General features: G+C 38.8%; 1 protein-coding gene across 1 annotated transcript in view; it reads right to left on the minus strand.

The window, feature by feature from the left end:
• Window positions 1-1,710: 1,710 nt before the first annotated feature.
• The window catches only part of LOC124795215 (probable 2-oxoglutarate dehydrogenase E1 component DHKTD1 homolog, mitochondrial), a 355,821-nt gene continuing 332,299 nt past the window's right edge, over window positions 1,711-25,232 (minus strand). Inside the window, exon 19 of the mRNA XM_047259132.1 lies at window positions 1,711-2,255. Within this exon, the coding sequence (XP_047115088.1) occupies window positions 2,148-2,255 (108 nt within the window). The 3' untranslated portion in view covers window positions 1,711-2,147. The remainder of the gene's footprint in view (window positions 2,256-25,232) is intronic.

Genomic DNA, 25,232 nt, shown 5'->3' on the forward strand with positions numbered 1-25,232 from the left:
TATTTCGTACCACATTATTGAATGAAAATATGTGAAATATGTCAGCAAGTTGATATGTTTGTTTCCAAGGTCAGAAATTATATGAAGAGCAAAAGTAATTATTTGAAAAACTCAGTAATATGCTTTTTCCAATTCAATCTTTCACCAATGTGTAAGCCCAAAATTTTAGAGCATCCTACTCTAGTTACTGACTCCTGTATGCTACATCAATTGTTGGTATGACACTATTTTTTCTACACAACTGGACAATCAAGGGCCTTGGAGAGATCATAAAAAATACCATTTGGTGATATAAAATTATTTAAGGAATGTACTATCTGATGAGCAAATGTATAAATAGTGTTCTCAGTTGAACAACTATTTTAGAACCCAAACTGTGATATGCTAAGTAAATTGTAGGTATTCTGGATGAAAAATCTGCAAACTATGAAGTTAAAATGATCTCTTATGTTGCACACAGGAGCGTGAATATAGAGCAAGGCTTCTCTAAAAATGCAGAGTGTGTGTCAGAAGGTGTTATTACAGTGTGGATGGAATACTATAATGCAGAGGAATGAGAAAGCAGGGTGATCCACATCTGAACTGCCAGCCCTCTGGCATCATGTTATCATTTGGTACAAGACCTTAACTAGGCACTAACACAGTATTGCGCCAGTTGCTTGAGTGTGCTTTCAGTGCAGTTGCTTGAGTGTGCTTTCAGTGCCAGACAGCATAACAACTTGGCACAGGGATGCTATAAATAGGTGGGCTCGATGACCCTCAGGGGAGCAAAAACGTCCTGTGACAAGCTCAATGGACCTGTGTTTTGGGCCAGACAGCATCTGTCAGGCAGCTGCCAGCCACGCTCCTTGCGGTCCAACTTTGACACAACCAGGATATTCACAGGATCCTGTGGGTTCAGCAGGCCATTGTCAAGTCACCACTACCTGTGCTAACTGTCATTATGGCCTGAAAGAATGCTGTGATGGCACCAGCTTACCCACACCGCAGCACATCGTCGGCATCCCACCTCAGTAGTGTATGTGGTCCCCAGCCGTGGCCACCTACACCGCACGGGCACAGAGAAGTGGTAGTTTGGTGTCAGGCTGAGCCCGCTGGATGAGAGCACGCACCTACATCTGCTTCAGCTTGGTGTGTCAATAAAGATTCTTACTGAAATCTGTTTATCTTTCTGCACTCACCCTCACCTTCAATAGACTCTTGATTCCCTCATGAACTGTTCAAACTCATTATGCCTGGATGAGAGAGTAGTTATGCCTTCCTGACAGGCCAAAGCAACATTCATTCACCTCTCATTGATAGACCATATAAGTGGAGAATTAGAGTGAGAGGGGGAATCAACTGACCCGCTTTTCTAAATCTTATGATGATACAGTCATAATCAGTTTGAGTTTTCACAGTGGATAGATAATGAAACATAAAACATTTTGTGAAATAATTTTGTAACAATTTTACACCTGAACAATATTTCTCAAAAAACAAAAAAAGGTAGTTTCATGTACATCTTTTTTCAATCCAGACTGACCTCAAAATAGTCAAAGTGATGTTGCAAATTCAAAACTATTACAACAGTGAAGTAAAACATGCTCTCACATAGCAGAAAAATCAGTTCAGGGAAATTTTACCTATTGATCTGGAAATTCAGGAGAATAGTTGGATGAATTGCAATCTCTAGTTTGTATTTATTGCTTGGTAACTGAAACACAAATATGAATGTTGATGTCATTTTTAATTTCCATGTAGGGATCAGCAACACAATAACATAACTAAAGTATTATCTATGTGTAAAGGATGTCAGATAAATAAAATGTACGCCTAAGACATTGTTTATGCCCGTCAGTGGGTTGTAACAAAAAATTCACACAGCTGCTCACAGAAATAACTAAAATAATGTCCATTGTGAAAGGATCTTACATAGGTAAAAAGGTTAATGCAATACTATATTCCCTGATCTGCTCTATGTTACAGATACATCCCTTACACAGAATGTATTATATGGCCAAAATAAAAATCAAATCATACAAAACAAACTAAAGAAATAAAGCAGTGCTGCTTTAGTGTTAAAAAAATACATCATTGTAACTGAGCAAAATGTCTCTCTTAATTGTTTATCATTGTTATTAACTGCAATGAGATTCAGGTACTACCTATTTCGTAATGAATGGTAGACTAATCACACTTTGTGCTTCCTTCTGATGCCATTGAGCAACGCCAACAGCTGCTGCTGCTAGAGGTGGTCTTCCAGCATATCTTAACTGAAAAAAAAGAAAGTTATAGGAAAAAATTAGTCACTAGGCAAGAAAGTTAGTAAAATTAATGAGAGACAGATAATGTAACATAATCAGTGAACAGGTCTTTCGAGCCACAAAAGTGAAAATGTATTAAAACATAAAAACATATGGGGAAAATAAGTAACTAAACAGATGTCATTTCACATGTTACCAGACAGCTCCCAACGAAACTGCATTCTTAGATAGCATTGTACTAAATTATGTGTGTGGTGATTCAAAGTTCTGTCTATGTAGGTGTGTTGTTGAACTACTGAAACTCATTTATCAAGGTACCACAAGTACTTTCCTTTCCAATGGACACCGTCTCCATTGCAAAGGTACATGCTCTATCATTGCACATACCCTTGATTGTCACTGGTAAGTCTAGTGGTCTTGATCATATATAAGGGCTACCACTGGAGTCAAAGTTAGGCTCCATACACACATGTATGACATAGGAACTGAATTTGAAGGTAGCAAAGCAAAAGCAGAGGTGATGAACTGCATTTTCTGGAGTTCCTTTACAAAGAAACAGGCAGAATCACTGCTAGAGTTAACTTCCCACACCACTGTACATATATTACTATCACTGGTACTCAGTTACAGCTGCAATTGTTGAAATAAACATAGAAAATTGTCCAATGGGATCTCTGTCAGATTGCATACAGAATTTACCATCAACTTGTTTCCAATTTTAAGAATAATATATTTTACATTCTTTGAATAAAACAGTGTGCATAGAAGATGGAAGAAAGACCAGGTGTCATCCACCCGCAAGAAGGGTAGCAGAAGGCATCTGCTATACTACCAACCAATCTCACTGATGCATGTATGTTAAAGAACTTAGAACATATTCTGAGCTCATATACAATGAGTACCATATCCTGAACAGGGTGATCTCCTCTATGCCAATCAGCATGGAACCCCAAAACATCAGTCATGTAAATCTCAACTCACACTCTTCTCACATGACAAGCTGAAAGGCATGAATCAAGTCAATTCAATGGATGAAATATTTAATTAAATACAATGCCACTGTAAAGTATGACTATGTGGGGTATCAAACAAAATTTGTGAGTAAATCATGGACTTCTTGGCAGGGAGGATGCAGAATGTTATTATCTTGGACAGAGAGTCAATGACAGAAGTACAAGTAATTTTAGGAAGAGGGTATTGTGTTGTGGTATATGTTTTCATGTTATTTATGAATTATCTGGCACTTAATATTAATAAAAATGTTGCAAAGATTGGCAATTTACTATAACTGTTCATAAGTGTGAAACTGTGGACTTTACAAAATGCAGAAAAGTAATGCCATATGACTGTGACATCAATGAATCACATTTGGAATCAATCAACTCAGACAAATAGGTGGGCGTAACAGTTTGTAGAGATATGAAATAGAGGGATCACATAAACTCAGTTATAAGTCAAGCAGGTGACACATTTCAGTGTATTGGTAGGATAATGGGAAAATGTAGTGAGTCTACAAAGGGGACTGCTTACATATTGCTTGTGTGATCCATCTGAGAATACTGTTTAAGTGTGTGGGAGCCACACAAAATAGGATTAAAAGGTTATTGAGCACATGTGAAAAAGGCCAGCATGAATGGTGACAGATCTGTTTGACCGATGAGGGAGTGTCACAAAAGTTGTGAAAATCCTGAAGTGACAGATCCTTGGAGACAGATGTCACTCATCCCACAAAAGTCTACTTATGAAGTTTCAAGAACCAGTTTTAAGTGAAGAATCTAGAGATATATTTCAGTTTCCTATGTACTGCTTCCAAAGGAACCACAAAGGCAAGATTAAAATAATTACAGCATACAGAGGCACATTTAAGCAGTTATTATTCCCATGGACCATATATGATTGGAACAAAAGAAAATGTTATATGTAGTGCAATACTATGTATCCTTTGCCATTCACTTTGCAGTAGTTTGCAAAGTATGTTTGTAGATGCTGAACTGAAATAAGAAATTGTAAAAGGCATTTCAGCAAAGGAAACATGGATGTGTTATGTTGTACCAGCTGAGGAGGTGCAGTGGTAAAGATACTAGACTTGTTATGAATAACAGTACTGAATTCACCATCTAGCCATGCTGATTTCATTTTCATCTTTCAGTAAAAGTGAACATAATTAACTATAAGACTAAAACCGATTAAAAGGTATTGATCTGGGATATTCTGAGAACCAAGAAATCAATAACAGCAATTTAGAAAGCCTCCTTGAACAATAGTCAGGTACCAATGGGTCTAAATACAAGGATTCTGTCAACTGTGCCTATGTAGGTATTAAAAATAAAAAAGAGTGAACTATTTTGCTTACTTAAAGAGGCATTAAATAACATGCCTGAACTCCTAGCCATTAAACGAGCACTAAGATATGGCATGTTCATAGCAAGTATCCATATCGTAATACTTATGGACTCACTCTTCACAGTGCAAACACTAGCATCAATTGGTAAGGACAAAAGGAGTTGTTATTTATCCTACTAAATAACTTCTGTTGTATCAAGTACGCACAGCATCAATACAGTTGATCTTTCTGATATATTGAGGATCATTGGCAGGTTGAAATTCTACCACTGCTGGCAATGACAACAGCTTTATAGACTCCACCTTGTAGCATCGCCATATTATGGCTGCAAGGAGCTCCAATACATTAATCACATCTTCTTTGTCTGCCTTTGATAGAAAAGGGAAGCCCACTGGGTGATTATGGAGCTGGTCTGCACGCATCAGGCACCTCCTTCTCATATGTTAATCCTCTTGTTTATGAACTTAGACATTTGTTTTAAAAGTTGGAACTAAAATGTAACAGTTAAGTTGGTGTGTGTGTGTGTGTGTGTGTGTGTGTGTGTGTGTGTGTGTGTGTGTAAGGAGGTGAGTGGAGGTGAGTGTATGTGTTTGAAACCTTATTGTTAAGATAAGGGGTCTGTGTGTTTCTGTCTGGACTTTTATTTTGGTTTAATGTCCAAGACATTATATGTTTGATTTTCTGTATTATTCTACAAGGAATTGCAATTTGTATTAACCTTTTAAGACATTGTATGCTTGGATTAGCTGTGTGGCTGTAAGTGAAGGCCAATAAATAAATAACTAAAAATCTTAAATAATATATTTTTATCATGAGCCTGTGAAGGAAAAAGGTGAAAATAAAGTAAACTGAGATATAACAACACTCCATTAAGAAATTGCTACATTCACCAAGAGACAGATGAGCTGGCCAATATTTTCAGGATATGCAACTCCATGTACAGCCAACAGAAATTTATAAAAAATACAAACATTCTCCTAGTGTTTGGAATCACAGGCTCCATCTGTAGCGAGGAGAAAGGAATTGGTGAGGGGAACACTGGACAAGAGAACCCAAACTTAACTGATAAGGCATTTGTCTACCTTTCTAGTGAAACACTACATTTTTATTGTAATACATTAAGGAATTCTTTAGAACTATAACAACATTAATTGTTAATTGTACCATATGTAATATATGCTTTTTGATGTACAATGGAAAGAAAATGGAAGAATAACCAAATCTGATAGCATTATAACACTGTTTAAAAAAAGTCAGGACATAGTGGTAAAATGACAACAGTAATTATACACCTTATATTAACAATATGCAGTCATAAAGCAACCACTCATAGAAAGACGCCTTATAGTTGCTCTGGTCATACCACTGATACAACCTGTCACACCACTGATAGAACTAAGGATGTTGGAAGCTATAAGCCAGTCTTTTTTTCCTTCATTTTCAAATTTATTTGAACATTTGTTATACCTATGTACAAAAGTACATATAAAAATTAATATCATTCTAAGAAAACTATTTGGGAGTCTGAAAGCAAAGTATGCATCATATGGCTGGAACAAACATGAAGAAAAATTTAGTTTGCATAGACACCCACACACACCAATTTATCCTACAGGCATGTGCCTGCCCACCCACCTACCCATCCACCCACCCACCGACACACAATTGTTCATATTCCCATAATGTTAAGCTGAAATGGAAAATCAAACATTTGAAGTACAAGGGTGAGCTATGTACATACTGATTGCTGAAGTCACAGCATTTTCCACTGCACTTGGCAATATCACATTTGTTTTGGTTGATTAGCAGGCAATTATAACTGGGAAGTTGTGAGGACAGAATAACAGTAACTCTGGGGGTTCAGAACATTTTAAAGATATTTTCGTCAATAAAAACAAGAATGAGCCTTAGTGAGACACACAAAATGCTGAAGAGAAGGGTAGTTCACTTCAAACCATGTTGTATGATTGATGCACAGGGCAAGATACAATTCAAAAGTAACAAGATACTAACCTCTAAGACTCAAATTCCATAGCACATCTATTAATGAGTTGTTGGAAATAAAAAAGATCAGCCCTGACAGCTGAATATGAAAGAAACAACAAGCTGAAGACATGCACAATGAAAAGACACTTACAGATTAGCTTTCATGCTCTCATATTTTTATTATAGGTAGTCCTCTGTACTAAATAAAGCTTTTCCCTCCTGGGACAAGACACACAGTCCAATCACATTAATGTGAACACGGTCTATTTTCTATGTCAATGTGCAATAACTGCTCACAGATGGCTGGTGGCAGTACTAGCAGTGAAGGGTACATAAAGCACGCCGGGGAATGCAGAAAACAGTGCAGTTGTTGTCATAATGTCGAAACAGAGTGATTTATCTCATGTCCAAAAGGGCATGAACATTGGCTTTCAGGCCAAGGGTGGAAGCCTTTTCAAAATGACAAAGCTTGTAAACTGTTCATGTGCTGCTATGATTAAAGTACACTGTGCATGGGAAAATGGCACTATCCTAAACTGGTACTGACACAACTGTGGGCACCATAGGCCATAGATGAAAGGGATGAAAGGTGGCTGCAGAGATGTGTATGGGTGAACAGACATGCAAGTGTCGACAGTTTACAACCCAGATCAACCAAATGTCAACCAACCGTGTCTCATTAATGACCACTCAGTGAATGTTACTGTGTATGGGCCCCTGCAGCAGGTGCAGGGTTCTTGCAACCAAGCTGTCTGCTGTTCATTAGCAATAAAGGCTGGAATTTGGAAGCCAGTACTGCAACTGGATGTCCACTAAGTGGTGCCAAATGACCTTTGCAGATGAATCACATTTTCTTTTCCATCAGACAGATAGCCATTGGTGTGTACAGTGTGAAACATCTGAATGCAAACCCTGTGTGTGTTATGGTTTGGGGAATGTTTTTGTGGCATTTCCTGGGTAATCAAATTTTTCTGAATGGCACAATAAATATCCCGAGGGACCATGCCCACCTCTACATGCACCTTTTTTTTACCTGACTTGTTGGCATCCTCCAGCAGGACAATGCAATGTGTCACACAGCTCGCAGTTTACATGTGTGCTTCAAAGAGCCCCACGATGAGTTTATTTTACTCCCCTGGCCAACAAACTCCACGAATTTAAATGCAGTCAAGAATCTGTGGGACCACCTCGATTGGGCTGTTCACATCATGGACCCTCAACCAAGAAACCTAGCACAGCTGGCCATGGCACTAGATCAGCATGGTTCCACATTCCTGTCAGTACCTTCCAGAACCTCATTTATTCTCTTCCTGTAGATCTCATGCTACAAAAGGTAGTTACTTAGGTTTTTGATAGGTGGTCACATAAATGTGACTGGACAATGTATTTTGATCCCATATGTTAGGATTAGCTTTCATTGTAGATGTCCTTGACCCATTGTAAAGAAAAATAGTATTAATAATGTTGTAAGGATATGTCTGAGAAAGAATTGAGAACCATATCGGCCTAAGGCATGTCGGCATCAATTTTAAGACTATAGCATGTATGCATGCTCCTGACATCTGTTATCTTATGGTGAACCAGATTTATCTCTATCTCTAAATCCACACTGTATATGTGAACATTTATGGAAAGCTTCACATCAATTTCTCAGATATTCATTTGTATATGGGCCCAAAACAAAAAGCATTACTTTTTGCTGTGTGCTGTCCAATTGATATCTATGGTTGATGACATAATTTAATGTCTACATCATGTATGTAGTAGTAATACTTCACAATCAGTGGTGTATCAGCAGTTTTATCTAAATCTCAATCCACAGAATGTGCTTAGTGAAAAAATGTTAACCAGGACCATGAAGATTTGGAATAGGTCATAACTGTGTGTGCATGCCGCATTTAGTATCTGTTCTTTATGTTCTGATTCTAGTTTCACATTTATTATAAGCTTTATGACAGTCAAAAGACACTATTGTCACTAGCCTACGTATGGAATTTTTGTGAATTAACATTATAATAAATATAATTTTAAATAGTAATTAATATTTCATAACATAATTTTTGGATACATTATTTTTTCATAGGAAGTATAGGACATAAGGACTTTGTTAAAAAACAGTTCAGACCTATGAGACTGATGGTTTATCTACAAATTTGATTTTCAGAAACCTCTATTTTTCTCAAAGCTTTGCTTCTGTGCTCTGAGCCCTAATGGTTCTCAGTACCTCAATTATCCTTCTCATCCCATGCGTGTCCTTGATAAACTTTTCCTCAGCATTTGTGATTCTGTGAAACTGTATGTTTCCTTTCTCAGTTAAACCTTTTAGCTGGAGATGCTTTATTGTTTCAGTTTGATCATCATGTTAAGATAAATAATGACCCATGTCTATTTCATGTTTAAAAACAAATTAATCGATGTTGCATTCTACCCTTCTATTGTTATTAGTAATGTTACCGTGTTGGGCAAACCAAAATTAGACATTAGTACCAGTAAATGCTCTTGATTAGAAATATCTGAGATGAAATTACTGTTGATATCTTCACATACAATGATTTCAAGCTATTTTATTAGTACCCTCTTTAACTGCTTAATGAAGTTTAAAACATTCACTGTTTGAGTCCTACTGTGTTTGTTTCCAAATATATTACTGAAGCATGTCATTCAAAAGCTGTTCACTGCATTATTCTTATAGATCTATGGCCTATGATTTTATTCCACTTTTTGTGAATATATTCAGCCAATGACCTTGCTGCAGTGGTAACACCAATTCCTGTCAGATTACCATCAAGTGCTGTTGGGCATGGCTAGCACTTGGATGGGTGACTGTCCAGTCTGCCAAGTGCTGTTCACAAGCAGGGTGCATTCAGCTCCTGTCTGAGTCAATTGATGAGCTACTTGTTTGGGAAGTAGCAGCTCTGGTCACAAAAACTGACAACTTCTGGCAGAGAGATGTGCTGACCACATGCCCCCATATTTGCATCCAACGGCACCTGTGGGCTGAGGATGTCATGGCAGCCTTCAAGGCCTGTTTGGATGGAATTCAGTTTTTGTTTATATAGTCACTTAGCCTTTCCTTATATTATACCTACATTGATGTACTAATTTGTATCTGTCTAAGTCAGGGGTAATCAAGATTTCAAATTACAGACCAATGTTTGGCATGAGTGCCACAGCATTCAGCCTCACTGTACATTTTCCCCACCATTACCCATGCTTTTTGTGCTCTATGAGGAGAGAGAGCGAGAAATTGTGAACATGTCGCATTTAAATGGCAGTACAGGCACACTGCATATGACTTGGTTTTATATTTCTCATTTCACAACAACATAGATTACAAACAAAACAAATTTTCAATATTATTTAATGATTTTAGGAGCACTGAAGACATAATATTATTTTTATCTGGTTGAAACAGTTGGTATAAGGACTGGCACAAACACTTTCACACACTTTTGCACTCTAGTTGCCACATAATTGTGACCTAAAAAGTTTCAAAATTGTAAAAATTCTTTCACACAAAAATGTCCATCAAAATACTGCAGCACTCGTGTAATGTCATTGTGAAGACATGGAAGCTCTACCTGAGAAAAGCAATTAAGACTTCCTGGAGATATTTAATGAAATTTATTTTATTTATCATAAGGCAATACACATACAAAGATTACAACAGAAGCAAAATCCCCAAGATTGGCAATCCTTTACAGAAGCTCTAAACTTAGCATGGAGTTCAATGTGAGATGCCTATAACAATTTCCACAGTGAAACTTTGTCTTGAAACCTGGCAGAAAATCCAAGGAGATTCTGGCCGTATGTGAAGTATGTTAGCAGCAATAAACAATCAATGCCTTCTCTGCGCGATAACGATGGAGATACTAATGAAGACAGTGCTGCCAAAGCAGATTTACTAAACACAGCCTTCCTAAACCCTTCACAAAAGAAGATGAAGTAAATATTCCAGAATTTGAATCGAGAACAGCTGCCAACATGAGTAACATAGAAGTAAATATCCTTGGAGTAGTGAAGCAACTTAAATCACTTAACAAAAGCAAGTCTTCTGGTCCAGACTGTATACCAATAAGGTTCCTTTTGGAGTATGCTGATGGATTAGCTCCACACCTAACAATCATATACAACAGTTCACTCAATGAAAGATCCATACCCAAAGACTGGAAAGTTGCACAGGTCACACCAATATTCAAGAAAGGTAGTAGGAGTAATCCACTAAATTATAGGCCCAAATGGTTAACATCAATATGCAGCAGGATATTAGAACATATATTGTGTTCAAACATTATGAATTACCTCAAAGGAAACGGTCTATTGACACACAGTCAACATGGGTTTAGAAAACATCGTTCCTGTGAAACACAACTAGCTCTTTATTCACATGAAGTGCTGAGTGCTATTGACAAGGGATTTCAGATCCATTCCGTATTCCTGGATTTCCAGAAGGCTTTTGACATTGTACCACACAAGCGGCTCATAGTAAAATTGCGTGATTATGGAATATCGTCTCAGTTATGTGACTGGATTTGCGATTTCCTGTCAGAGAGGTCAAAGTTCGTAGTAATTGATGGAAAGTCATTGAGTAAAAGAGAAGTGATCTCAGGCCTTCCTCAAGGTAGTGTTATGGGCCCTTTGCTGTTCCTTATCCATATAAACGATTTGGGAGACAATCTGAGCAGCTGTCTTCAGTTGTTTGCAGATGATGCTGTCGTTTATCGACTAATAAAGTCATCAGAAGATCAAAACAAACTGAAAAAAATTTAGAAAAAAATATCTGAATGGTGCAAAAAGTGGCAGTTGACCCTAAATAACGAAAAGTGTGAGCTCATCCACATGAGTGCTAAAAGGAACTCATTAAACTTTTGTTACACGATAAATCAGTCTAATCCAAAAGCCGTAAATTCAACTAAATACCTAGGTACAAAATTATGAACAACTTAAATTGGAAAGAACACATAGAAAATGTTGTGGGGAAGGCAACCAAAGGCTGCGTTTTATTGGCAGGACACTTAGAAAATGTAACAGACCTACTAAGGAGACTGTCTACACTACACTTGTTCGTCCTCTTTTAGAATACTGCTGCGCGGTGTGGGATCCTTACCAGGTAGGACTGACGGAGTGTGGCGTCGCAGCTAGTGTGCGATCACCCATTTGTCTGTTAAAAGCTTTACTTCAGAATGTATGTGGGCTGTAATGTAAGCCGGTAGAGTATTATACAGTAAGTAACGGAAGAGTTGTGTCCTGCAGACTGACAACACGACCATCTGTTGCAGCTGCGCGTGTGAAAGCAGTGGAGTGGCGCTGGCAGGCCACTTACATTATACGAAACTAAAAATATTAATAACTAATAAAGGAATAACCTGAGGAACGTCATATTTGATGTACAACTTTCTGTTGTGAAAACAAACAATATGTCAAAGTCTGAGATCAAAAATAGTTGTATTTTGGAAGTTAGTAAAATTCCATAAAAAAAAACATAATTTTCCAACAGTCAAGAATTTAAATAAATACAGTGATGTAATAGTTCACCTTCAGTGACTATGTACGATGACCTGATAACACTTTCAGTGTTCATATATAAATTTGGAAAGTTTTTAGTTTCAGAAAACCTCTGTGACTTTTCTATATTAATAATTTCAAGAATTCTAAGTAAATATGTGTATTGTGTGTTAGGGTGCGTGTGAATGAGAATGCGTGCGTGAGAGTATGTGGGACGTTCGGTATTATTAAAACTCATTCATGTAATTCTCTACAGGAACTGGCAAGTGTTCCAACTCTGTAACGTGGGAACGAATCCACTAGTGGTTCCCCTACTAGTGAATGTCAGATGTCCAAGTATGTATGCTTATGTATAAGACAGCCAGAACATTCGCAACTACATAATAAATTTCCAGATGTAGAGTAAAGCTTATAGTTCATTTTGTTTTGTTTATTTAATTAGAGAGTTTTGTGTTACTTAATTTGATGATGTCAATGAGCCTAGAGAATTGGTTGGTGCTTGCTAGATTTTGGCGCGAGCCATGCCCTAGAAGTGAGTTCTCATTGGTTGTAAGTGCTGACAGCCAATGAGAAGCAAGACGGTTGGCCGCCTAGCGAGGTGAAATAGTTTTGAGTGTGGGAGAGTGAAAGGAGAGTCGCGAGATAGCTTTGATTGGAGGCGGTTATGCTGGATGTGACTTTTCGCATTATGTGTAAGATGAAGTCTCGGGATGACTTCCGCGTTATGGTCCAGTGTTAATGGTATCTGGTAGTGACCAGAAACTGTTTATGAAAACTTTTGAGTGTTGTGATAATTTGTTCCGACGAAAATCGCGAGTGAACTTTGAATTATATAGCGTGGTGGTACTGAGTATATTCTTACTGAGTATTTTATGGCGAGCATAAACTTTAACTAAAGACAACCACTGAATATTGTGTGCACAAGTACTCGTAATTGGCCAATCATTGACTGTGTTACAAGTAATTGGTTTCAGAATTTGGGAAGGTAAAAGTTCTGGCTGTTTTAGGTATGGTGATAACTGTGAGCAGAAACTTCAGTAATTTTCGTAAATGTGGGCTGATGATCTTGCTTAACAGCAATAAAGATCTACTGAAGGTTTAAATTTGAACTTCATGTTTAAAGTACGAGTGACACTCCCTTTCCGAATCATTTCTTTAAAGTACATAGAAAATTTTCAGCAAATTTTACTTATAGTGGCCTCCGGCGTGTAGCTATGAGTTTACAGTTTCCTCAACACTGCTTTTCTGTGATCTCGTAAGTAGCTGCAGTCAGGAGTTTATGTGCGAAGATCTACTGCTGTAAAGAGGTAGGTGAACAAAAATTATAAAAGAAATAGCATTGCAGCAACAACGTAAAATCCGTCGCAATTGGTGCATTGGCAGGGAAAGATAATGAAACATTTCATTAAAAGCACGTGTGGTTGTGTAACTGGACAATAAAAAAGTGCTCGCGAATAAATAGGAACTGGGGAAAGGACAAATATTAAGAGTGAACTATCGCCACGTGGACAGAAAGACAATGATAGCCCATGAACTGTGAGTGTGTTTGATGCGCTTGGCGGATGAATTTTGCGGTTATATCACGCCGACTGAAGTAGCTGATAACAACGACATCTGGCTGACTACGAGGTGCATTCAAGTTCTAAGGCCTCCAATTTTTTTTCTCCGGACTGGAAAGAGACATAAACATGCGCATTGTTTTAAAATGAGGCCACGTTCATTGTCAATACGTCCGAGAGATGGCAGCACCGTACGGCAGATGGAATTTTACCGCCAGCGGCGAGAATGAGAACTGTTTTAAATACTTAAAATGGCGACGTTTTCCTTACTTGAACAGCGTGCAATCATTCGTTTTCTGAATTTGCGTGGTGTGAAACCAATTGAAATTCATCGACAGTTGAAGGAGACATGTGGTGATGCAGTTATGGATGTGTCAAAAGTGCGTTCCTTGGGTGCGACAGTTTAATGAAGGCAGAACATCATGTGACAACAAACCGAAACAACCTCGGGCTCGCACAAGCTGGTCTGACGACATGATCGAGAAAGTGGAGAGAATTGTTTAGGGGGATTGCCGAATGACTGTTGAACAGATTGCCTCCAGAGTTGACATTTCTGTGGGTTCTGTGCACACAATCCTGCATGACGACCTGAAAATGCGAAAAGTGTCATCCAGGTGGGTGCCACGAATGCTCACGGATGACCACATGGCAGCCCGTGTGGCATGTTGCCAAGCAATGTTGACGCGCAACGACAGCATGAATGGGACTTTCTTTTCATCGGTTGTGACAATGGATGAGACGTGGATGCCATTTTTCAATCCAGAAACAAAGCGCCAGTCAGCTCAATGGAAGCACACAGATTCACCACCACCAAAAAAATTTCGGGTAACCACCAGTGCTGAAAAAATGATGGTGTCCATGTTCTGGGATAGCGAGGGCGTAATCCTTACCCATTGCATTCCAAAGGGCACTACGGTAACAGGTGCATCCTACTAAAGTGTTTTGAAGAACAAATTCCTTCCTGCACTGCAACAAAAACGTCCGGGAAGGGCTGCGCGTGTGCTGTTTTACCAAGACAACGCACCCGCACATCAAGCTAATGTTATGCAACAGTTTCTTCGTGATAACAACTTTGAAGTGATTTCTCATGCTCCCTACTCACCTGACCTGGCTCCTAGTGACTTTTGGCTTTTTCCAACAATGAAAGACACTCTCCGTGGCTGCACATTCACCAGCCGTGCTGCTATTGCCTCAGTGGTTTTCCAGTGGTCAAAACAGACTCCTAAAGAAGCCTTCACCGCTGCCATGGAATCATGGCGTCAGCATTGTGAAAAATGTGTACGTCTGCAGGGCAATTACGTTGAGAAGTAACGCCAGTTTCATTGATTCCGGGTGAGTAGTTAATTAGAAAAAAAATCGGAGGCCTTAGAACTTGAATGCACCTCGTACGAGCTATGAGATGAAGCGGAAGTAGTTGGCAGCGTTGACTGGAGTGGTGGCCCGTAAACTGGTATGGTGGCCCAGTGCATGGTGATAGGACCTGCAGCCTCAGCTAGCCATGTTGGAGACATCAGAAGTGCAAAGTTAAGTAGTGTGCTTTTTAAAACTTTGTGTGTGTGGGGGAGGAAAAAAAAAAAAAAAAAATAAAAAAAAAAAAAAAAAAAAAATGGCTGAGTGTAAGCAAACAAATGTAGAGGATGAACTGATGGTAGATAGGGGGAAAGAACAAGGGGAAGAGATTTATGATCCCATGAACTTTAGTTTGGATGTGTCCCAACCCAATTTCAGTTGTAGTTTGACAGAGTCATTAAGTGTTAATTATGGATCGGAGGTGGAACAGAATGTATCAGATCCCAGTGTTTCAGATCTACCTGTGGCAGTAGCTAATATTAATCGAAACATTGTAGCAGTAAATGATGGGGTGAAACATAGTGTGGCAGGTATGTTAATGAGTCTATTGGCAAAATTTAATGGTTTAGATGCTAATATGACAAAAATGGATTCTAATATGATGAAAATGGGTACCTCATTAAGTGACGAGATGGAAGCTAAAATGACGAAAATGGATACCTCATTAAGTGAGGAGATGGAAGCTAATATTACCAAATTAGGTTCTGATATGACAAAAATGGGTTCTGAGATAGATTAAAAACTGAGTGGGTTAGAGCCAAAAATGAGTAATATGGGTGAGGAAATAGAATCTAAGCTGGATTCAAAAATTTCAGATCTAAGAGATTGTTGGAAGCACAACATGGCAGTGCTTAGTAATAATGTAAAAATTGAAATAAATCAGGTTCAACAGGAATGTACACAAACTATTGTTCAAGTAAAAAGTGAATTAACTACACAAAGCAAACAAGTTACTGATGACCACCAGCAATTTAAAGTGCATGTAAATTCAGAAATAGTCAAGGCTCGTGAATATATCAAAGGGGTAGAAAATTATAGTGAAATAAATCACGCTGCCTTAGAATGTAAATTGAAGGAAAATAAAGATAAGTGTGACAAACTTGGGGTTCAGGTAATAAATAAAGTCACTGGCTTGGAAACTCATATTAATCAATTCAGTGAAAGTATGAATGAGCAATTGTGTGAGCATGACTGTCGGCTAACAAAAGTAGAACAGTGTGTTACTAACAATAGTGGTAGCATTATGTCTAGTAGGATAGTAGAATCCACTGAGATTGCTTATGTCACCCATCAACAGTTTCTCAAGTTTGATCCCAATAAAAGTGTACATCCACATGAGTTTTGGAATGACTTTGAGGATATCTTGCCTAAAGTGTGGAGTGATAAGCAGAAGATCAGATTTATTACTTCAAACTTAATGGGGGAGGCAAGAATCTGGGAGAACTTGGCCTCAGAAAAATATACTAAATTACAGGAATTTAAACACACTTTCTTTGAGGAGTACTGGGGTAAGTGAAAGCAATGGATGTACTTAACCATTTCTGGACTGGGGAAAAATACAACCCCAAGAAAGAAGGAATAAAAAGTTTTGTACAAAGGTGGGTAACTACTCTATCCTATCTTAATAATAAAGTAGAAATGGAGCAAATCATTTTGGGGGTAGACAATAAGTTACCTTGGAATTGGAAGAATAAAATTAATATATGCACCTAGAGACAATGTAGATAAATTTGGACAATATCTAGAACGTGTTGAATCAGTACTCAAAGAGGAGGAAAGTGTGAGAAGAGAGTATCGCCCTCCTGTTAGGCTGAATGACAATCGCACTGATGTAAACATAAGCAGAATGAGTGTGCAGAGAGGAGGCAGATATCAAGGTAGGTCACGAGGGAGAGGCAGGACATATGATAATCGGGTCAATGACAGGGGGCAGTACGAAGACAGCTGACAGATGTCAGGAGGTGACGCAACCAGCTGGCGAAGGACGTTAGTTAGCGGTGACGCACCACGGTCGGAAAACTTGTAGCTGTCTACGATTATGCTAGCGTTCGTAGACAACGGCATTCCGAGTTAAACCCGCTTGCAAAACCATCCATAAGAAAGGCACCAGTAAAATCACCTAGCATTAATATAGTTGCTACGAAAGACGGAAAGAATAACGGGGAGCAACAAGAGACAGCAGAATCAATTAAAGAAGAGTTAATGGGGCACAGTAATATTAACAATAAGAGTAAGAACACGCTTGTCGAAGAAATAAGTAATGATAATAAGGTTTTGAATCAGGAGGTGAACGTAAATCTGCACAGCGAAACAGATGAGGATCTGTCTGACAGTGGTGGAAACAGAAATGAAGCAGAGGTCAAAGATGTGCTTAATAGGTTATTTGAAGTAGTTGAGGGTCGTAAAGAAGAAGAGAAGAAGGAATAAATGGAGGATATATATATTACTGACGACACCTGGGTTAGGGTTGCAGAAACAGAGGTGAGTAAAGGAAGAGAAACACTAGAGAGATGTTTCGATTTAGCACTAGTGGACAGACTGGTAGGAGCTACCACTAATAATAGCGATAATATTAAGCATGAGGGAGACCTTGTAAGCATGAATGTGATATCCACCCAGAAGACAGGTTTTGACAGAAGGGAAACGGTGCAGGATTTATTAGACAAAGTAAAACCTGAAATCAAAAAAGAGTACTTTGGACAGCCAATAATAGAGTTAAGTGTATTAAATGAAAAGGTAAAGTGTTTAATAGATACAGGATCAGAGGTGTGTGCTGTGTCAAAAAATTTTGTGAATGGACTCCCAGATAATAAACAAGTAGTGAAGATGCCAGTAAGTGGCTTAAATATAATTGTAGCAACAGGAAAAACCAAGAAGGTGGTAAAGCAAGAAGTATTCCTACCCATAGTTGTAAAGGGGGTAGTAATTAAGCAGAACTTCTTAGTAATAAGTGGACTAAGTGTAGACATGCTGGTGGGTGCTGATTTTCTTAGTAAACATGCAGGATGGGTAAATTTCGGGACAAATGATGTAATGGTTAGAGTTGATGGTAACCTTAGAGCAATACCCTTCATAGGTAAGAGACCATGTGATGATACAGAACTGACTGACTTTCCAATCTGTATTTGCAAGACCAAAAAACTGATGGAAGGCTATAACGAGTACGGTGGAGGTAAAGAAGTGGATCCGTCTGAGTTGGATAGTGTCAGAGATGAAAAATACCTCAGAGGGCTTTGCACTCTTTGCAGAGCTAAGTGCGTGACGAGCACTAGGTCTCGAGTCATATGACAATACTATTTCCTTTCATTTCGTATTGTCAACCTTCCCCTTATTTCATTCAGAACTTTTTACTATCTTCTTTCTTTCTTCACTATCTAGCGTTAGAGAGAGTACCAGGAGGTTGTTTTGGGAAGAGAGGCAGGGTGTGGCCTGCATAACGTCAGTAAAGGAGTGAGAGGTTAGGTGTTGCCTTCAGTCGTGGTATTAAGTATGTGAATAAATGGCGTGAGAACCTCGGGAGGTTGTTTTAGTATGGGAGGTTAAGGTATGATACAGAGCAGCAAGGCTGTCTGAAAAATAATGGTAATATGTTGTAAGAAGAATATTTGTGTAAGGTAATGAGAAAATGTTTCAATAAGAATGTATGTGATGAGGAAATAATTACAGAGCAGCAAGGCTGGCTGTAAAACGATGGTAATGTGTAACAGAGCAGTAAAAGTGTTGCCTGCTAAATAATAATAAACAAAGGAGTGAGAGGCAAGGTGTTGCCTGCTCAATGTTGGTAAAAGAAGGAGAGGCTATGTTTGTAAACGGAGTGAGGTAGTGTAAGTAAACAAAAACAGGATCAAAGCTTAAAAACAGGTGGATGTGCACATGAGAGAAGTGAGAAGGAACCTTACATAACCTAGAATAAATTGAGACATTATTAACCATTACTAACCTGAGTGAGTGTAGTATGGATATGACTATGTAACAAATACTGAATGTGACTAGAGAAACCTGATGTTGAATTTTGTGAAACCTGAGTTGGAGATTATTGTAACAGAGCAGCAAAAGGCTGGCTTGGGAAACCGTAAGTTGACTTTAGTGAAGAGGAACCCAAATATGAATATGAACCATTCAAGTGCCCCAGACGCCAATAGAACAATTTTAAGATTAGTAGGTGTAAGGAATGTGTAGTGTTTATATGTGTTTTCAGATGTTGTTTTTCTTGTACAGGACTGCAGGAGATTGCCTGGAAAAAAATTGTATGTATATGAATAATTTTGTGTTTTGTAAGGTTACATGTTGTACCAGATTTGGAGAGCCATAAGCACTGGCTGAAATTTGAAGTTTATTTGTGTACCATTTGTTAGAAGTAATTTGTATACATTTATATGTAACAGTAACTTGTTTGATTCATTGCGATGAAAAAAGAAAAATTGAAGAAAAATTAACAGTAAATGTGCCACTTTGGAACTGCTTGTAGGAAAGTTAGTTCACTTTTAACTAAAAAAGGGTATTTGTAAATGGAAATATTGGAAAGAAAATTTTGCATGATGACTTGGAAAAGGAGGGTTATTCAGTAAGAGTCATGAAAACTATGATTAAAGTAATTTTGAGAGGGATATTGTGTTAGGTTAAGATGTAGCATTTAAGGATGGACTCTGAGGCCAGCTGAATTTTTCAGGTGCACTGGCGTAAGGTTGTAGTAGCACGAGATTTATATGGACCTCCAAAGCAGGACCGAGTCGGACAACGAGTGCTGGCAGAAGTGAAAAGTGTAAGTGTTCAGAGGTGACGCTCACCAAAGCGATTATGTTGTTAGTGTGCGTGTGATGTAAAAAGAGTGTATTGTAGGTTTGTTTCATTTTCAGCAACTTGTAAAAAAAAATTAAAATATATATATATATATATATATATAGAGTTAACTGATTGTAGGTCATCAGCCCTAGATATTGATGGATGAAATATATACAGAACCAGAAATGACTAATAATGGTTAAAGTAAATAAAGTAAATCTTTAATAGAAAAATATTAAGAAACAAAAATTTGTTAAGAAATTAAAAAATTTAGTTCCTCAGGAGGTGTGTGGCGTCGCAGCTAGTGTGCGTGCGCCCATTTGTCTATTAAAAGCTTTACTTCAGAATGTATGTGGGCTGCAATGTAAGCCGGTAGAGTATTATACATTCAGTAACGGAAGAGTTGTGTCCTGCAGACTGACGTCACGACCATCTGTTGCAGCTGCGCGTGTGAAAGCAGTGGAGTGGCGCTGGCAGGCCACTTACATTATACGAAACTAAAAATATTAATAACTAATAAAGGAATAACCTGAGGAACGTCATATTTGATGTACAACTTTCTGTTGTGAAAACAAACAATATGTCAAAGTCTGAGATCAAAAATAGTTGTATTTTGGAAGTTAGTAAAATTCTATAAAAAAACATAATTTTCCGACAGTCAAGAATTTAAATAAATACAGTGATGTAATAGTTCACCTTCAGTGACTATGTACGATGACCTGATAACACTTTCAGTGTTCATATATAAATTTGGAAAGTTTTTAGTTTCAGAAAACCTCTGTGACTTTTCTATATTAATAATTTCAAGAATTCTAAGTAAATATGTGTATTGTGTGTTAGGGTGTGTGTGAATGAGAATGCGTGCATGAGAGTATGTGGGACGTTCGGTATTATTAAAACTCATTCATGTAATTCTCTACAGGAACTGGCAAGTGTTCCAACTCTGTAACGTGGGAACGAATCCACTAGTGGTTCCCCTACTAGTGAATGTCAGATATCCAAGTATGTGTGCTTATGTATAAGACATTCGCAACTACATAATAAATTTCCAGATGTAGAGTAAAGCTTATAGTTCATTTTGTTTTGTTTATTTAATTAGAGAGTTTTGTGTTACTTAACTTGATGACGTCAATGAGCCTAGAGAATTGGTTGGTGCTTGCTAGATTTTGGCGCGAGCCACGCCCTAGAAGTGAGTTCTCATTGGTTGTAAGTGCTGACAGCCAATGAGAAGCGAGACGGTTGGCCGCCTAGTGAGGTGAAATAGTTTTGAGTGTGGGAGAGTGAAAGGAGAGTCGGGAGCTAGCTTTGATTGGAGGCAGTTATGCTGGATGTGACTTTTCGCATTATGTGTAAGATGAAGTCTCGGGATGACTTCCGCGTTATGGTCCAGTGTTAATGGTATCTGGTAGTGACCAGAAACTGTTTATGAAAACTTTTGAGTGTTGTGATAATTTGTTCTGACAAAAATCGCGAGTGAACTTTGAATTATATAGCGTGGCGGTACTGAGTATATTCATACTGAGTATTTTATGGCGAGCATAAACTTTAACTAAAGACAACCACTGAATATCATGTGCACAAGTACTCGTAATTGGCCAATCATTGACTGTGTTACAAGTAATTGGTTTCAGAATTTGGGAAGGTAAAAGTTCTGGCTGTTTTAGGTATGGTGATAACTGTGAGCAGAAACTTTAGTAATTTTCGTAAATGTGGGCTGATGATCTTGCTTAACAGCAATAAAGATCTACTGAAGGTTTAAATTTGAACTTCATGTTTAAAGTACGAGTGACACCCCCTTTCCGAATCATTTCTTTAAAGTACATAGAAAATTTTCAGCAAATTTTACTTATAGCGGCCTCCGGCGTGTAGCTATGAGGTTACAGTTTCCTCAACACTGCTTTTCTGTGATCTCGTAAGTAGCTGCAGTCAGGAGTTTATGTGCAAAAATCTACCACTGTAAAGAGGTAGGTGAACAAAAATTATAAAAGAAATAGCATTGCAGCAGCAACGTAAAATCCGTCGCAATTGGTGCATCGCATGCACGCACGTAAAAAATCCGTCGCAGGAGTACATCGAAAAAGTTCAAAGAAAGGCAAAGGCAGCACATTTTGTATTATCGTGAAATATGGGAGAGAGTGTCACAGAAATGATACAGGATTTGGGCTGGAAATCATTAAAAGAAAGGCATTTTTTTGTTGCAACGGAATCTTCTCACAAAATTCCAATCACCAACTTTCTCCTCCGAATGCAAAAATATTTTGTTGACACCGACCTACATAGGGTGGAACGATCACCATGATAAATAAAGGGAAATCAGAGCTCGTACGGAAAGATATAGGTGTTCATTCTTTCCTCATGCCATACGAGATTGGAATAATAGAGAATTGTGAAGGTGGTTCGATGAAGCCTCTGCCAAGCACTTAAATGTGATTTGCAGAGTATCCATGTAGATGTAGATGTACAAAACTACTACATGTCAACATTTAAGCAGAGCTCTAGAGCATAAAATAATACAAATTTAACATAAAACAACAATTATCCTGCAGGTCAATCAGTTATGTATGCACATGCACAGGGGCACTTTCAACTGAAACAGTAAATGGTCTAAGATTAGCAGTGTCCTCAAAATGTTTAGAAAACTATCCCTGTAATTCTTTCAAGGACACAATGAATTCTTCAAACTTTGTGTTTTCTTTAATGCTAGTGAGCCTAGAGAACTGGATTGCATTTGTCAGAATGTGTCGCTTTCCACAATGTGATTTTCTTTTTAAACACATCCCCATAAAATGAGACAAAAGCTGCTTCTTTGCAATGTCTTATTGTGGGCAGTGTGCAGCCAAGTCCATTTAAACTGTGAGGTGTGCAACCCATTCCAGATGTTCTAATTTTTGTTCCTGCACTCTTTTTTCTTCATGAATTCAACATTATCAAGTTTTAAGTTGAAAAATCATTACAGGCATGCTCCCTGACTTAACCAACATTCTTAATTTCAATGATTGCTTCACAGCCTTTGCCATCTGGATTCATCCCATCAACACCAGCTTTTCTGAATTGTGCACGTGGCAACTCTTCCTGTAATATATCCTGTGTTCCCATAACCCTCCTGGTCTCAAATTTCATTAATATTGTCCTTAACCCACCTATCACTTTCCCTGTTCCCGTTCCACATCCTTCTATTCCACAAGCACACCCCCAGTCTTTTTTGCTTCTCTCCTTTTCCGCCCCCCCTCCCCCTCCCTGCACTCCATTGTTGAATCACTCAACTGCACCTAGCTGCCCTACCCTTTCTCCATCTTGTTCCTGTATGCTCCCACAAACAGCAGTTTACTGCCCCCACCTGTACCCTGCTCTCCCTCCCCCTTCCTGCGCCAGCCTCTTCCTTACACACATGGCCACTGTCTTTGGTTGAAGGGGTCAGATTGTGAGCAACTGCACATGATGGGAGAAATTGGTGGTGGGGACCACCAATTTCTCCCATCATGTGCAGTTGCTCACAGTCTGACCCCTTCAACCAAAGACAGTGGCCATGTGTGTGTGTGTGTGTGTGTGTGTGTGTGTGTGTGCTACATTTGCGTGAATGTGTGTGTGTATGTTTTCTGTTTCAGAAGAAGGCCTTCTAGGCAAAAGCTTACGTGTTCAATAGTCTTTTTGTGGTGCCTGTCTGTCGTTTAACATCTCTGCTATGTGGTGAGTAGCAAACTACTCTTTTCATAATTCTGTCACTGTTCCATCCTGGATATTCCAGTGTTTGATTTTGCCTAATGGCTTTTCTTCCATCCTGTAACCCAATGCTGTTTTTCTTTGTTAGTATTTTCTAATGCTCCTATACTCAGTGTCTGCCCTTTCCTTTCTCTTCTTTCCTGTGTTCTATATGTTGCCTTCCAAACAGCACTCCACCCTCTCACTTACGGGCCACACTGTATCAGCCATCCCCTCCACACACAACATGTGGCTACAAGACTGTGTTGATAGTTGGTGCAGAATCTCATGTGCCACATTACTCAAGCAAACATCATTAATCGTTGAACATTAAATTGATCACTCTCCTTGGGTCACTCTCATGTATTTTCGTTTGTTGTTTTCCTTACTTTCCTGTGTCACACGAACTTCTACCTCATCCTTTCCCCCCTCCCCCCACTCTTCCTGCCCTCTTATTCCAGTTCACACATACTAATCTGATGTGGACTAGGTACATGTGCTGTCCCCCACCTTCATATAAATCCACCCACAGACCTGAACCTCATGTTACAATCTTATTATTTATTTTTATCTTTGGTCTCATTGCATTTTCATGATGACTTTAGTTCACTTTTGTCTTTCCCTATTGGCCTACACCATCAGGTTTCATATTGCTTCTCCCTACATCATCTTTCCTCTTTTTTTTATTTTTCTCACGTATTTTGGTGCACTTTTGTGAAATTTTTTGCATGTATTTCTACGTTATTTACATATTTTTACGCATATTTATGCTCTACCACATATCCTTTTTCCTTCCATCTGTGTCAATACAGAAAAGTTTCCTTACCCCTAGCTGCAACCCAGTCCCACATACAGCTCCTGCACTGTTGCTTGGCTCATGGAACCTCCCCTCCCCCAAATATGACCTCTACCTGTTCAGATTCCACCAGTCCCCAACTCTCGCCAACACAGTCCCTCTGAACCATGTCAATCGGGCCCAAACCTCCTTACAGATACCTCCTCTTCATCCATAAAGTTCTGATATTGTGTGGTCCCAAATTCCTGGATCCCATCTAACACATAGCTCCTCCAGGAACTAGAACAAAATGCACAATGCCGACCTGTTCACTTTCTACTTCCACCTTGGACTACCACTATCCACCACATCTGCAGCAGCCTCCAAATCTCCCCCACATCACCTCATAGCAGACAAACCCTGTCTTGCAAACCTACTTCATTTACCCCACACTCAAAAACTCCCTCCCCCCTCCCCACCACCACCATAGAGAATTCAGAATCTTAACAGACCCGAAACACGGTCATGAACCTTTCCTCCAAAAGCCTTAGCCCTGCAAAAGAATCAGTGCTTTCCAATGGCCTCATCTTTTCCTCCACTCCCAAATTCAACATTCTGGACTTGTTAAAGACTCTCTCCTTTTCCCAGCCCGTACAGTGGAAAAACCTTTTTTGCCACCAACCCTACTAATCAGACTTTACCTAAGACCAATGTGTTCCCTTTCTTACTCAGTCCACTCCTCTTGCCAACCATGATCCACCCCCACTGCCCCCAAATCACTCCATGTTAACTTTCCAGAATTTCTTAACCTTGAACCTTGCCTCACAATCATTCCTTAAATCCCTCAACATGTAAACCAAACTTAAATGAACAGAAAAAATCGCAATCCACCACCTAAAATCTGATCCCAACCTTATCATCCTATCTGCTGACAAATGCACCACCACTGTTGTTTTGAACTGCAAGGATTATCTGACAGAAGGATG

The sequence above is a fragment of the Schistocerca piceifrons genome, chromosome 4, assembly GCF_021461385.2.
Source record: "Schistocerca piceifrons isolate TAMUIC-IGC-003096 chromosome 4, iqSchPice1.1, whole genome shotgun sequence".
Lineage (NCBI taxonomy): Eukaryota > Metazoa > Arthropoda > Insecta > Orthoptera > Acrididae > Schistocerca > Schistocerca piceifrons.